Source organism: Myxine glutinosa, chromosome 5 (genome assembly GCF_964187855.1).
Source record: "Myxine glutinosa chromosome 5, kmMyxGlut1.1, whole genome shotgun sequence".
NCBI lineage: Eukaryota > Metazoa > Chordata > Myxini > Myxiniformes > Myxinidae > Myxine > Myxine glutinosa.
Genome location: NC_136265.1, coordinates 136148742 through 136164641, shown reverse-complemented (window position 1 = coordinate 136164641; position 15900 = coordinate 136148742). Strand labels below are relative to the sequence as shown.

Here is a 15900-nt window from a genome sequence, read left to right as displayed (position 1 = left end):
TTCTCTCCGTCCTCCCAGTAATTCAAGATCCTTGAGTTTAATTTCCCTCTGATACTCCATGTCCCATACCTTTAAGTCCCTTTCAGCTCTCCTTTCCTCTGCTCTTTTCTCTTCGAGTTCTCGTTCCTTTTCTGCTCTTTTCTCCTCGAGTTCCTTTCAAACTCTGGTAACCAATCCAATGCTACCACTTCCCATTTTCTCTCTCCCACTAAATATTCTACCACCAACGTCTGTATCTCTGCCTTCGACGTATTAACTCGGACCTCCAAGATACAGTATTTGGCCAACATCCTAAGTTCCGGCCAATGTCCTAAATCCTGGAACTGTGCCTCATTAGGGAACGTCACAAAATTTGCCACATCAAACACCATTGTGACTATTAGTTAGCAAGCTTGTTAACCTTCACACAAAAATTGTCAAATTTGGGAATGTTAGGGAATTCAATCCCGGACGAGCCCCCACTTTCTGTTACGTGTTCCTCCCCAAACCCCGGTTGCGGTGCACCTCAGATTCTCGAGAGGGAACGCGGCAGAAAGATTTATTTTGAGTGTTCTAATAAACCATGGTAAAGCCACACTAATGCAATTGTAGAACAAAACAAGTAATTGTATTAAGAACTCTCACATACACAATAATAACAATCTTAAAGAAAGTACAATGAAAATATCACTTGCATCAAATGAACAATACGTATGATGGTACCATCATTCCCCAATGCTCTCAAAGCAATGAACTCACGACACCAAAACGTGAGTGGAATGTAACATTCCCCAAAGTCCGTGCACGGATCCCCATGCTGGTTGAAGTTGTGCAGAACGATGAGAACAGGCAGGAATTGGCACGATGGCCGACAAGGAGTTACGAGGTGATAGGTTGATATGGGAATTGAACCGATATGGGAAGCAACGGCATTCAACACGATGAGGTCGATATGGAAATCCCAACGACAAAACAATATGCACCAAGCGGACAGTCTCTTCATGGACAAAATGGCATATCAGCCTGTAATGGAGGCACTTGATTTTCTCCAACAATAACTCACGCTTGGTAATAAAACCTGAGATGCAGGTTTATTTGCAATCGCAATATAGGACGATGTCACTGGCAATCCCTTTCACGGGAAGCCTCAACTCATTCACGAACAATATTTTAAAAAGTCCGCTTGCAGCCTCAATGCGAATCACGGCTGTAGCTCTCTCATGGCCGTCTCTTCCTCCTCTCACCTTCTCTTCCGGTTTGTTTGCCGCGTTTTCCTTTTTCCTGCACAAACATTTATTTTTACTTTTTACTAAAGTCATCTCCATTTCACACAAAAATCTTAATAACAATATTACCTGAAACTAAAAATCCTACAAGTACATAATATTAACAAAGGCAGAAGTGACGGATCTGTAACACCTGTCCAACTTCCTCCTATGATAAATCCGAAATAATCATCATTGGCCTAAAAACGCTCACCAAATCCACCCATAACTTTGCCCTCAACATCGACGGTTTCCCAGTATCCACCTCCCCTCACATCCGGAATCTTGGCATCATCTTTGACCAAACCCTCTCCTTCAACAAATATGTAAACAGATCACAAAGACAGCCTTCTTTCACCTGAAAAACATCGTCCGTCTCCGTCCATCCCTCTCCTCCACGGCTGCAGAAACCCTCATCCACGCCTTCATCACCTCCCGTCTGGACTACTGCAACAGCCTCCTCTATGGTTCACCCTCAATAATCACCAATAAACTCCAATACATTCAGAACTCCGCTGCCCGTCTACTCACCCATTCCCGGACCCGTGACCACATCACCCCCGTCCTTTACAAGCTTCACTGGCTCCCCATCCCCCAGAGAATCCAGTACAAAATCCTCCTCTTGACCTACAAAGCCCTCCATAACCTGGCCCCATCCTACCTGGCTGACCTCCCCTCCAGACACACTCCCACCCGCAACCTCCGCTCTGCTGGTACCAACCTCCTGACCCCCCCCCCCCCCCCCCCCCCCCCCATCCGGACCAAATTCAGATCCTGGGGGGACAGGGCCTTCTCCATCGCTGCTCCCACCCTCTGGAACTCACTACCTCACACCATCAGAGACTCCTCCTCACTCACCACATTCAAAACATCACTCAAGACCCACCTGTTCAACACTGCATTTAACATTTAACCCACATCATTTAACCCCTGACTATCTCTTCTCCTTCTCCTTCCTTTTGCTTTGATTATTTACCTACTGATTTTTGTCTTTTTGCACTTGTTTTTTGTACTCTGTCAAAGCGTCTTTGGGCTTCTTGAAAAGCGCTATATAAAATAAATGTATTATTATTATTATTATTATTATTTTCATGCCTGAGTGGAGATGTCTCAAGCTAGGAATATAGATTTACCTCACCATTCATTTTATTTCTGTGATTTAATTTCATTAAATTTCCTACTGTGCATTTCATTTGTTGTGTCATGTTTCTGTGTTCGTGGGTTTCGGATATAAGCCCTGTGAGCTCACTGCAGGTAAGCACCCCTATGTCAGGGGCATAGAAAAGGCCCCTTTATATAAGGGTATGTGCCATGTGGCAAAGTAGAGAAAACAAGCATTCTGAGTATTGCGCTGCAGTACATGTCCCCTACCGGCATTGGGTAGCACTGTCATAGAAGACAGTATTATGACTTACCGCACTCCAAATTATAGTCCGGAAAACTTGGGGAAATCCCAAAGTTCAAAGTGCCATAACTTTGTCAAAAATGATCGAAACGTCGTGAAGTTCGAACTTGATCTGTAACTTATCATGACGAAACCATGTAACAAGTTTGAAATCATTAGCATTAAGAGTTTAGGAAAAAAAGTCCGGAAAGCTGTTCTTTGTGTGACGGACTGACGGACCGACAGACTGACATATGGAGGGACGGAGTGCAAACCTATAGTCCCCTACGGTGTGCACCGGTAGGGGACTAATAAGGGATATTCCATAGCTTGTAGAAAATGCCAAACAATACAAAATAAGGGGCATTCAAAAAATCTTGTGTGCATGCTGGACTACCCTTGTGTTCTGAGGAGGAACCAAGTAATGCTCTACAAAAGTTCAGTTTTTATGAAGTTTACTTTTAAGTAAAGGTGATTAAGACCGCTGGATGATGGATAGCTGAAACAGTTTTACTCCTGAGGCGGCAGCCCGAAAATGGTGGTATTTTTGTCGCACGCGGGATGAAGGAATGCGAAGTGTTTATCTGAACGGAGCACACGGGTTTATACCGAAACCACAACAAATAAACGAACACGACAAATAAAATGCAACAATAATTAATTTAATGAGAATAAATCAAAGACGAAATAAAGTTGTGGTAAAAACTAATTGAAACTCCTACTTTGAGGCTCCTCCACTCAGACACAGAAACAGACACACAGGGAAAAAATTAAATGAAATGGCCCTTTCATGCACTTAGCTCGTCCCAACAAGTTATTTTGAAAGGTAATGGTGATTGTCCGGTCCAATGCCTCCCGCGCCGGAGCGCCCCAAAATGGCGCCAGCACCGCGCGTCGAAAACGCCCAGGCCTGAGGCAAGCAGTCAAGATGGCCCTCTTTCACCTCCACCATCAAGTGCAACGCGGTGCCCAGCTCCTTGGTGAGCCCAAATGTCGCCGCCTCTGTCGAGATGCTGCCAGAGCAGCAAAAGCTCCACGCTTCTTCAAGAGCACACTAAAATCACCAGCACACTAAACGCAAAAAGATGGTGACCTTCCTCTCCAAGCAAGAACCAAGCACACTCTAGAAGCTTCTTGATGATGTCACACCGACCAATGGCGAAGCTCTTTCCAACTCACCCTATGCTCGTCTTGGCCAATCATGGCCTTCAGAGGCGTGGCCTGCCGGCTCTTTTTCCACCTCCCCATCACACCACTCCGGGGGCGTGGCCTTTTTCCTTATTAGATCCTTTGGGTGGGGCTTAGTCCGATCTGCTCTGCTTGGCATTTGTCGGCGGTGGTTGTTGTTTAAAGGAAGTTTTTCATGGCCGGCCTTGTCAGCAAAACGTAAAGGGAAAATCACAGAGGGGAAATCATGTCCTGGGGAAAATTAGCCTTAATCCCTACACTAATTAGCACTGCTTCACCCCTCGTGTGAACATAAACAATCGTGTGAACATAAAAGATACATAAACAATCTTAAGCTACAGTTTTCCTACTTAAGTACATCTAGATTTCTCCTACGCGTCCACGGTCCATGCTATAAATTATACAATCCTACCTTTCATATGGGATCCTCCTTTTACCTACCCCCACAAAGGTTACAATATATATGGGGGGTGGAGTAAAAAAAAGCGAACCACGCCCTTCGAGAGGAGGGGAAAAGATTGAACCACCCCCACCCCCTCCTCCACCGGTAAAGGAGACAAAGAGTGAACCATGCCCACTGAGAGGAGGAGACAAAAAGTGGGGTGGGCCAAAGACAAAAATCAAAGCAAATACAGTTTTTGTAGAACAAACTGAAATGCGGAGGATAAGCTTGGGTTCTTAAAAATTATATCTCACAAGATTGCTTTCTGCACATTATCGCACCACATTAGCCACAGGAATGCACATAATTCCTCCCACGACTGTGCAAAGGCCACAATATTTTGAATATATAATGCAGCAATGAGACTTACAATGTGTGGGAATCGGTCTTAAATTCCTCCAAGGAGGGTTTTACCTTTGGTGTGGGGGGAGGGGGAGGTGAGTGGAGGGAAAGCAGTTCAGTTATCAATATTTTTCATTGCAAAAGGCCTATTACATTTCTACATTGACAAAATATGTCACTCCAAATTCAGTCAGCCACATGGGATCAAAATCAACGTAATTTAGGAAAGGTTTGCTTGACAATTAAATGAATGCAGATTTGTACATGCTACTCCATCTGCTTTTGACAGGTACACAGGACTGGGGTCTGGGGCCCGCTCCACTGTTAATCCCCCCTCCACCCCTCCTTCTACAATGGACATCACTTGCAGTAAAATCATCCAAGGATTTGGACATTCCCTCAAGCAGATGTGAAAGGTATTGGACAATAGTGAAAAGGTGAAAAGGAAAAGGTGCAGACCAGCCGATCTGGTGACTTTTTCAGACACTCTGCCAACCTTCACGTGGCGATGCCGACATCCTGGAGCCCATTAGCCCCACCTTGTTCGAATTAATTTGTGTATTGATTGTCACATCGTGGTACACACAAGAGACAGGTGATACGCCCTTGGCACGCTGGTCTGTCTCCTGCACATATAGCAATTGATATACAAAGCCGATGCCAAATCCCCTTCCATGACTCACAATAACGATTTTCATAAAATGCTTTTATTAGTCTAGATAGCCATTTCATCAAACAGATTGCTGTGTAATCTCCATTGGCTGCTGCAGTCGTGGTCTGAATCAGAACAAGACATCCAACTCAGACGTCCAGGCCTCACAAATTATTGCCAACATGATCTCACCAAATCTATATGACTTTACCTGTAGCATTGCACATAAACTATTTAACTTAACTACAGTGCCTTCAGAAAGTATTCACACCCCTTGACTTTTTTTCACATTTTCGTGAAGTAACAGCCTGAATTTAAATTGGATTAAATTAAGATTGTTTTGTCACTGATCTACACAAAATACCCCGTAACGTCAAAGTCGAATTTCTTTTAAGAATTTTTTTATTGTGTAAAAAAAGAACAGCGTTTGTCCGTCCTTATGTCCCTACAAACGTACACCAATCAGAGCAGGGGGTTCTGGTCACATGACAGGGGGACAGTGTTTAATAACCTTTACGTTGAATATTTTGCTAAAAAGAAATCTAACAAGTACAGATACATTCAAAGTACACCGCCCCATGCCAAATAATTAAATATGCTGCAGCGCGGCATTGCCGGGGCGCCTCCGGCACCCGGCAATACCGCAGTGCAGCTCATTGAGGCTGCATTGGGAGGGAGAGGTGTACACTAATTGATTGATTAATTGTATAATTAAAATCAATAAAAGATTATCACAAAATATTTTCATAATCAATTGGCTAATCGCATAACTAAACCACTAGTGCTTCATCCGAAGATGTATCTTTTAGAAATTTAATTAAATAAGTCATTTATAAAAAATTAAATAATTAATTGATTACTCAATAAATTAATTAATCGATTAATCAATAAATAATTAATAGATGAAATGATTAATCAATAAATCAAAAATATCCTTTATAACCACATCACTTCGTCACTCATGTCCAAATATTAGCTTCCCAGCTCAAAAGGTGCCTGAGATATTGGCCAAATGAGAAAGAAAATAAATAAATGATTAATAATGAAAATAAATAAATAATAATCATAAAAAAATTAAATTATTAATCAATTTGGTCAGAGAACACATAAACTACCACTATTTCATCAGAATCTGTAACTTAAAAAAAAAATTTTTTTTTGTCATTAATCGAATAATTTAATAACTAATCGATTAATTGATTAATTAATAAATCAAAAATATCCTTTGCAGCCAAATCACCTGGTCATTGGCATGTCCAAATATCAGCTTCCTAACTCAAAAGGTGCCTGAGTTAATGGTCAGAAGAGAAAGGAAATTTGATTAATTAAATAAGTACTTAATTAATCGCTAATAATTAAATAACTCCTCAATTAATTGATTAATCAAAAAAAAAAAATACCGTTTTTGACAAAGGACTTGCTCACAAAGGATTGTGCCGAAATTTCAGCTTCCTAGCTCAAAGGATGGCTGAGATATCGTCCGGACAAACAAACAAGAAAACAAGAAAACAAACAAGAAAGAAAACAAGAAAACAAACAAACAAACAAACAAACAACCAGAGTGAAAACTGAGTACTCTCTTTCAGCGTGCGTCACTGCCGAGCCCCCTTCGGTGCCCAGCAATGACGATTTGCAATGCCTGGAGATGGCATAGGAAAGGAGCGGTGTACAATAACCTTTATTGAAACATGTTGGGGTCCCAGCAGGTGTCGTTAGGTAGTGTTGTGCATAGAAGGAACGCTAGAGGGGGCGTGGCCAATAGGAGGAGGAGTTCCGAGTGAAGGACGGTGTGTGGAGAGGATTGAAACAGGACGTGCGTCCGATGTTGGATTGAATAAAACAGTTGGACCTTCACTGAGTTCTTCATTCTTGGAATACTTTACGACACAACAAACTGGCGACGAGAATGGGACTGAACTCGAATCCACCGACATCCTTTCTGCAAAACCCGGGTGAGCCTTCGATGCCTTTTACGGCCTGGACTCGAGTCTTTGACAACTTCGTGCTGGCGATACAGGAGACGACACTGGCGGATGCGAGGAAGCGCGCACTTTTGATACATTGCTTGGGCACCGAAGGTCAGAGACTCTTCTATACATTAACAGTAGCTGATAATAGCTATGAGACTGCACTTGCGGCCTTGAGGTCACAAGAGTTCATGTGGCAGAACGATATAAATTTCGGCAATGTGGTCAGGAAAATGGCGGCGAGTCTCCGTCACAATACATCGCTTCGGAGATGGTCGTCACATGTGAGTTTGGAGAGCTGGCAGACGAAATGATCCGGGACCAGCTGGTCGAGAAAACCAATTCACCTCGGATTAGAGATTAGACTTAGAGAGCGGTTACTGCTAGAAACGGTACTGACATTTACAGAAAGCTATAACCATCGCTAGACAGACCGAGTCGGCAATGGCGGAGGCCAAGATCATAGGCCTAGGGGCTGCTAGGGGCATACAGGTCATACACACACCCTGTGCAGACACAGGATTCGCAGAGCAGCAAAAGACCCTTTTAGTCTAGTAGGAAGACTAGGTCCCCCTGCACCCCCCGGAGATATACTTCTAATCAGTGTTTCAAGATTGGAAAAAATGTGTAGAAAATGACTAGCTATGGCCCCAAGCTGAAAAAATGTCCCACATACCATTTTTATGCAAATTACTGCTGCCATTATCAAAAAAACGATTTTTGACATATCTCAGCCAATATTGCAGATAATTGAAAAATGAAGGTGTCTAGACCCATGTTTTGAAGGGCATAGATCATGATAGAACTATTCATAACATGATTACATGTGTCTATGGTATACTAGTATGCTAATTAGTGCTTTATTTACAAAATAATCACAGTTTTACGAAATAATAGACTCATATTAAGGTCCGTCTACACAGACGTTAACACAAAGTTTTATTTTTCTAAATATTACAACTGTCAAAATAGTCCTAGCACTCAATGTGACCACTCTTCTCTTGCTTGTTTTAGATAAACATCATTAGCATTAGTGATTCTACACTGAGTCAGTCATCATCATTTTCATCGAAATCGTCAGAGTGCCCCTGGTATCATCGAGCGAGCCACTGCGATTGCACCCATAGTAAGCAGGTCCTTGGCCCCTGGGTGCGTGCTTTCCAGATTTGTCAGGTGGACTTCCAGCCAAGTCAGATATCTGTAAAGTACAGAGAGGGAAATACTGTAGACATTTATTGGAATAGCTCCTCTCATAATACATGAACCCAAGTATCAATTAAAATCTACTCAGTGATGGTTATACATTTTACCATGTATGCTACACAAACCTGGAGTAGTTGTGTCCGTCAAAGGCGAAGAAGATATCTGCCATCTCTCCGTTACACTTGTGAAACAGCTGGAGGTTGTTGGTCTTCACAGAGTGGAGGAGCATGAAGACAAGATGGCAGTGGGTAATGAACGACATCCAGAAGGCAGCTGTCTTCCCCAGGTGGCCCTTGCGCACCTTTTCCTCAAAGGCATGGTACTTTTTGATGAGGAGTAGAGTTGAGGGGTCTTTGAGGGCTTCATCGAGGTGCTCTCGGTTGCAAGACTGGGTCATTCTGAGAAGCACAGCAGGGTCAGAGATCATGATGTTCTCCTCCTCAGTGAATCTCTCCATCAACAGCCTCTCCATTGCCTCACACACTGTTTTGAGGCAAAAGAGGGACTTTGCGTAGGCCTTTCCACTGAGAACACCTTTGAGAGATCCACTTGTTACTAGTTGTGCCTCAAAGAGAATCTCTGCATATCCAGAACCACGCATCTTGTGTCCAGTGAGCATCCCGATGTAGTTCATGGATGTGTGGAAGGGTCCAATCGTTACTACATGACTAGCAAATTCATTTGGCCAGCGCCAGATGATGGGAAGGGCTTTCATGCAGACACCCAGATCAAATGTATTCAGGACCCATCTCTGACCCACCTCAGCAGTTGCTGCCTCGGAACGCTTCAGTAGCTCACGAACAACTGCGTTGTCTGTGATCGGTTGGTGGATAGGCGTGCAGTAGTCGACTGTTGATTTGCTGGGTGGGGGAGAACCAGTTGCAGAGGTGAAACCCCCTAGCCCAGGCACAGGCTGCAGGCCACAGCTTCCGATGTATCTGATGAAGAGCCAGATGTAGTACTCTTGCATCGTAGTGGCATAGACTGTGTCATTCTCTGCTGGCGGTGTGAATGATGAGCCTTCAGGGAACTTCGGGCCAACGCGAGTAAAGTGCAAGGGTGGGAGAGTTTTTGGTGTGTCGACCTTCAGGCTACGCTGTTGTGACCTATTGATGGTAGGTAGCATTCGGTCCTTGCTGCTCTCGAACCTGGGCTTGACCTCCTGCACCATGATTCCTCCAGCACTGTTTACAATGTTGCTGCCGTGCACACTGGTAGTGGTTTTATTCAAGTTGTCCCACTCACAGTGGAATACAAGGTTGCCCTCTCCTGTCACAATTTGTGGTGTACGATAAGTTGAGACTTCATCCAGGACCTTGGCGAGAGCAGTTTCCAACTCCAAGGCGAAATCGTAGCTCTCAGAGTGTCCAAGCCTGTGTAGTATTGTGGTGAGCTGTTTGCTTCGGAACAGGTGCCTTACAGTCACACAGAGGAGAATGTGCTTTGGTAACTTCCATTTTCCATCTGACACTGCACGGCACAGATCTTGTCCAATGGAGAAGACCAGACGCTTCACCTTTTCTGTCTCGATGCCCTCCTTGCCAGTCATTAGCACGCTGAGAAAGCGGACAAGGTCTGGAGGTAGGATGTCTTCAGGATTGAGCTCCATGTCTTCAGCTGTTGGTGGCCATGGTTGGTCTTTACACTCTCTGAAAGCCTGTAGAATACCCTGGCGAAGTTGGAGGGCAACATTTTGGTTCTTGTTTGTGCTTCCGAGTGTGAATGCTCGTGCGAGAGCATTGGAAACTGTTATGTTTGAGCTGTGCACAAGCCAGAAAGAAATGACATCACATTTGTCATGATCAACCTTCGTGAAGTGGATATGCTCCTTGATTGGGTCATTCTGTAGGCGTTTCAGTAGTTTCTCTGACCGATAATTTGAGTTCTCATATCCATTCAGTTTCAGTTCCTCGACATAGAGCAAGCGCAAGGAAGAAAGCTGTAGAACTTTATTCTGCTGGATGACCTGGGTTTGAATGTGTTCCAGTACTGAGTTGAATGCCTTTTCATGGGCGGCTGACATGCAAGCCTGCTCCTTTGGTGCTTCGGCTCTGTGAATCGCACGCTCATAGTTGTAGAATGCTGTGCGGAAAGCTTTAAAACATGACGGATGGTGTTTGGCCTCACATGCAAAGAGGTCTTTGTTTTTCACCTTTCGATGGAGTCGATAGAGACCCATTTTCTCAGCCCGTGTTTCGATTTGCTCCCATGCATTTTCTTTGTTTTTAAAGGATGGGAAGGTTGTAGGCCTCTCAGTATTGCGATGAGCATCTTTGGTCTCAACTTTCTCACAAAATATACACTCTGGCGGGAAGATGGGTTCAGCAGAACCTCCTGGTTTACGAGGAGAGTGATGCCATGATGAGGTTGATGGCCCTGGTTCTGTATCATCTCCCAGACGATGAAAGTGGCGGACAAAGTGCTTATAACACTTGCTGTGATATCCTACTCTTTCTAGGTCATCAGGAAGAGTTGCCGGGATCTGATCACATACTGATTGCATACGACATGGGGAGTCATGCGGTTGGTTGAGACGTCTATCCCGGATCTTTTGAAGCAGTTGCAGTTTTTCTGAAGCAGATCCTTTAATTTTACGGAGGGGCGTGAAATCCCCATGATCAGACATGGATGGTACATGAAGGATGCATGTAGGAGGAGAGCTTTGGGCTGCAGGTTCTACACTCCGTTTTCTTTTGGGCATGCTTGCTGTCGATGTCTACCATCACTGTTAAATGACAAATAAGAAATCACGAATGATGTTAAAAGTGCCTGTGAAAGGAGGCTCTGAGTTTTCAGTGAGGTAACAGAGGTTCTGAGTCATGTTCTACACTAGGGTACTTTTTAGCTGACTAAACCATGTTTAGTGGCATCAAAAGTGCTAATAGCTAAAACATCTAAATTCTTCCACACTAACGTTAGCTATCTAGGCCAATGAAACATTGTGCTAAGTTACTGTAGCTAGCTCAGCTGTCGTGCCTCTTTCTGGTTCAATTCATATACAGAAGTCAACAGATATGTCTCATGTTTGGCATTAACAAAAGTTTAAGTTACACCGACATTAGGAACATACTGTACATAGATGAGGCTAGCTTTAACGTTAGCTAACATGGTGCTAGCTGGCTCAGCTGTTATTCTGCCTGTTTATGATTTCATGCAGAAACTGAAGTCAAGAGTGTGAGTAACATTATAGTTAGCATCTTACCTGGCTAGATTGGAGGATGAATACCAAGAACAACACACAGATGGAATGGAAGACTGAACTTTCAACTGAGGTATTCAATAACATCAACGTTACCAATTGATACGAGCGCGCGACATTACCAATTGATACGAGCGCGCGAGCGCGCATGTTACATGGATGGAAATGTAAAATGGCAGCTATAGCAGCACTAATTTGGATCTCTAGTCTGTCATTTCTGCACTGTGATTGGATAACATAAAAAAATATGTTTGGGAGTTAACAGCAGGAGTTGGTAGATTTTACGTGGGCTGGGTGAGAAACCTTTAAATAAGCAAGTGAAAATCTCTCGCAATACAAAGTCAATGGTGGGAAGAAAAGTTGAGTGGTACCAATGTTACTGCCAATGTCCCGCCCCTATGCAAGACTCAGGAGCATCTTGTTGACATTTAACCTTGAAAATACCTGGGTTTAGACCCCTTATGTACCATGTTAAGTTATCTGCAGTATTAACGTATCCTTATCATTTGTAAAACTGATTATTTTGTAATTACAGCATTAATATGCATACTAGTATACCATAGACACATGTAATCATGTTATGAATAGTTCTATCATGATCTATGCCCTTCAAAACATGGGTCTAGACACCTTCATTTTTCAATTATCTGCAATATTGGCTGAGATATGTCAAAAATCGTTTTTTTGATAATGGCAGCAGTAATTTGCATAAAAATGGTATGTGGGATTTTTTCAGCTTGGGGCCATAGCTAGTCATTTTCTACACATTTTTTCCAATCTAGAAACACTGATTAGAAGTATATCTCCGGGGGGTGCAGGGGGACCTAGTCTTCCTACTAGACTATTTAGACTCGCTGGGAGAGGTATTTCAGATCAGCGATCCCAACCGGCTCAAGGGAAGACGTGTTATAGATGCGGTGAACTGTAAACCACACAGCTAATGACTATGGATGCCCAGCAAAGGACGCACAGTGCAACAGCTGCAAAAAGAGAGGACTTTTTGCTAAAGTATGCTGGAGCTCAAAACAGGTTCACGAAGTGACTGTACCTGTCGTGAATGTGCTGAGTGTAGACAATAGGACTCGAGATGCTGATAAGATAATGTGCACTGTACATGTTACTGCTGCCGTGGGAGAGCCCATGGACATTGAACTAATGTTGGATACAGGTTCAGCAGTATCCATACTTCCTGAATCTGTCTACACGCAATGTTTCAATAATGTGTCACTGACTGAGCCAAAACTACACCTGGTTAGCTACCCGAGTAACCCGATTCCTGTGCTAGTGTAGCAGCATAGCAAACCTGTTGTGCATTTTGTGATACAAGCACCAAATTTGGCACAAATGTACATTAATATGTTGCGAACATTTTCAGATATTGGGCCACTTGAAATTCCGTAATTTTTTTTTTCAATTTTTTTCAAATTTCGTAATTTCAAATTTTTCGGCTTCGAGGCCGGCCGATATAGTGGGGCGGCTTAGCCCAAATATTCAAAAGAATTGTGCATTTTGTGATACAAGCACCAAATTTGGCACAAATGTACATTAATATGTTGCGAACATTGTGTGGTCAGCAATGAAGACGAGAGTCTGAATTACATGTATGCAAAAGACCTTGTGAACCAGTGAAGCAAATACACGGGTAAGCATGAATTAAATCTAGGGCATGATATAATTTCCATGATGTTTACCTCTACACTCAATGGTGGAAGGAGGTAATGTTTTGATCCCAGCTTGTCTGTATGTCTGTTTGTCTGTTAGTCCACAAAATTCCAGACAAAGCTTGTAGTAGTGGTAGTTGTAGTGGTAGTGGTGATAACAGAAATTGTTATATAGAACTGAACTTATATTATTATTATATGCAGAAAATAACTTCATTTCTATATGCCCTGCAGTGGACAGGTTAATTGGTTTATGCACTGAAGGGGTCACCCTGGTGTGCACTGCTGTGTTCTGCCTCACTGAGTTGTTCAGGTATGATGTACTCAGCACAAGCTTCCGGTCGGCCCGGAGGTGGGGGTGCGGGGCCTGTCACGGAACGTCAAAACAAACGGCCTGCCGGGGCCGCCCAAAAGTCGGGCGTGAGGGGCGCGTCCACTAATGGAACGCCTCTCGCTTCCCAGATCGAGGGCCACGTGGTCAGGAGAACCTCGTCCCTTCCGGTCACACTTTGCCTATCGGCCGGCCTCGAAGACCGAAATTGTGACGGTGTCACCCGAAAAATTTGAAATTACGAAATTTGAAAAAATTTGAAAAAAAAGATTACGGAATTTCAAGTGGCCCAATATCTGAAAATGTTCGCAACATATTAATGTACATTTGTGCCAAATTTGGTGCTTGTATCACAAAATGCACAATTCTTTTGAATATTTGGGCTAAGCCGCCCCACTATGCGTGGTTGCCTGCATGCCGATGTGACTTTCGAGAATCACTGTGCACCTGCTGAATTCGACATAGTGCGGAGCGACACTGCCATTCTGGGCAGAGACCTGGTTGCTGCACTCGACATGCATTTACTGAATGGTCGCATCACTTCTACCACCTAAAACAGGGCAAATCGAACTCCAGTCGCAAATGTTACAGGTGCCAGCAAGGAGGACACCCTGGGCTGTGCAAAGGGGTTTATTCATCTCGTTAAAATACGACCCAATGTGACTCCAGTCCAGCAAAAGCTGCGCCGCTTGCCTTTTTCTGTGAGAGATGCTGTTTCTCAGGAGTTGAAAAAGCTCGTTAAATTGGATGTAATTGAGCCAATTGAATCTTCAGAGTGGGTTTCACCAATTGTAGTGACAATGAAGAAAAATGGAGGGATTCGTCTGTGTGTGGATTTAAGAGGACCAAATAAATCGGTGGTGATTGACGGATATCCTCTTCCGCATATGGAGGAGATGTTTGCCGAGCTGTGAGGCAGCACACTTTTCTCCACACTGGATCTGCAAAGTGCGTACCACCAGGTTGTATTGCATGAGCACAGCAGGGACCTCACTGCCTTCATTACGCATGAGGGACTATTTCGCTACAAACGAATCCCTTACCCTTACGGGCTCGCTTCAGCAACCAGTTGTTTCCAGAGGATGATGTCTGCCATTTAAAAAAAACCAGCCCGGAGCTCGGTGTTACCTAGACGATGTAATAGTTTTTGGAGGGACTCCTGAAGCACAAGATAAAAACCTCAGAGAGGTACTACAACGTATCGATGCAGCTGGGCTGAAACTGAACCTTTCAAAATGCCACTTCAGACAGACGGAGTTGTCATTTTTAGGATCTGTGGTGTCACACAACAACAACAACAACAACAACAACATGCATTTTAAGGCCATTTTCCCTGCTAGAGCGGGGGTTAGCCTTGCGGTCCCCATGACAATCTTCTCCATTTTGCCATATTTTCTGCATCTCTCCTTGTTAACCCCCTTGCCCGCATTTCTTCTTCCACCATCTTTAGCCAAGTCTTTCTCGGTCTTCCCCGTCCTCTAATTCCTTCTACATTAATTTCCATCACTCTTCTCAACCAGTCACTTTCATCCTTCCTCAACACATGACCAAACCATCTCAACCTGTTCCTCTTCACAGCATCAATCACAGGCAATATTCCCATCATCTTTCGCAATTCATCATTTGTCTTCCTCTCTCTCAACGATACTCCGCACATCCATCGAACCATTCGCATTTCCACCCTTTCCAGCCTTCGTTGCTGCTCTTCGTTCATTACCCATGTCTCGCTCCCATAAATCATAACACTTCTCACACATGCAGCAAACACCTTTCCCTTCAGCTTCAGCGACACTCTCCCCCTCATCAGCACGCCACTCAGTTCCCGAAACTGCTTCCATGCACATCTCACTCGAGCAAACGTTGCCGAGTCTGATCCACCTTCTCCATTCAGCATCTCTCCGAGGTAGCAAAATGTTTTCACACCTTCCAGCTTCACGCCGTCTCCAAGATCCAACTCAACATTTCCTCCATCTGCAGCTCCCTCTGTGCACACCTTACATTTGAATGTAGCTGCCACACTGGTAAATGACCCTCTCAGACCACTACATTTTTGATGAACCCACTCAGCGCACATTGTACATTGAATGGAGTTCACTCCGACACCCTTCCTGCACACAGCACATGGCCACTTCCCAGTTCTTTCCACCTCACCACATGCTTTACCACTTGCCATCACCCTCGTCTTTCCGATATTCACCTTTACAGACCTTTTGTCTCCATACATTCCTTCCACTTGTTCATCTTTTCCTTCAGTCCATCCATACTTTCCGCAATCAACACCAGATCA

At 43.9% G+C, this 15900-nt stretch overlaps 1 protein-coding gene across 1 annotated transcript in view; it reads right to left on the bottom strand.

Moving 5' to 3' along the window:
• The window catches only part of LOC144892380 (uncharacterized), a 547127-nt gene extending 534833 nt beyond the window's left edge, over positions 1-12294 (bottom strand). The window contains exon 1 of the mRNA XM_078778779.1: positions 8548-12294. Within this exon, the coding sequence (XP_078634905.1) occupies positions 8548-11123 (2576 nt within the window). The 5' untranslated portion in view covers positions 11124-12294. The remainder of the gene's footprint in view (positions 1-8547) is intronic.
• Between the last annotated feature and the right edge of the window lie 3606 nt (positions 12295-15900).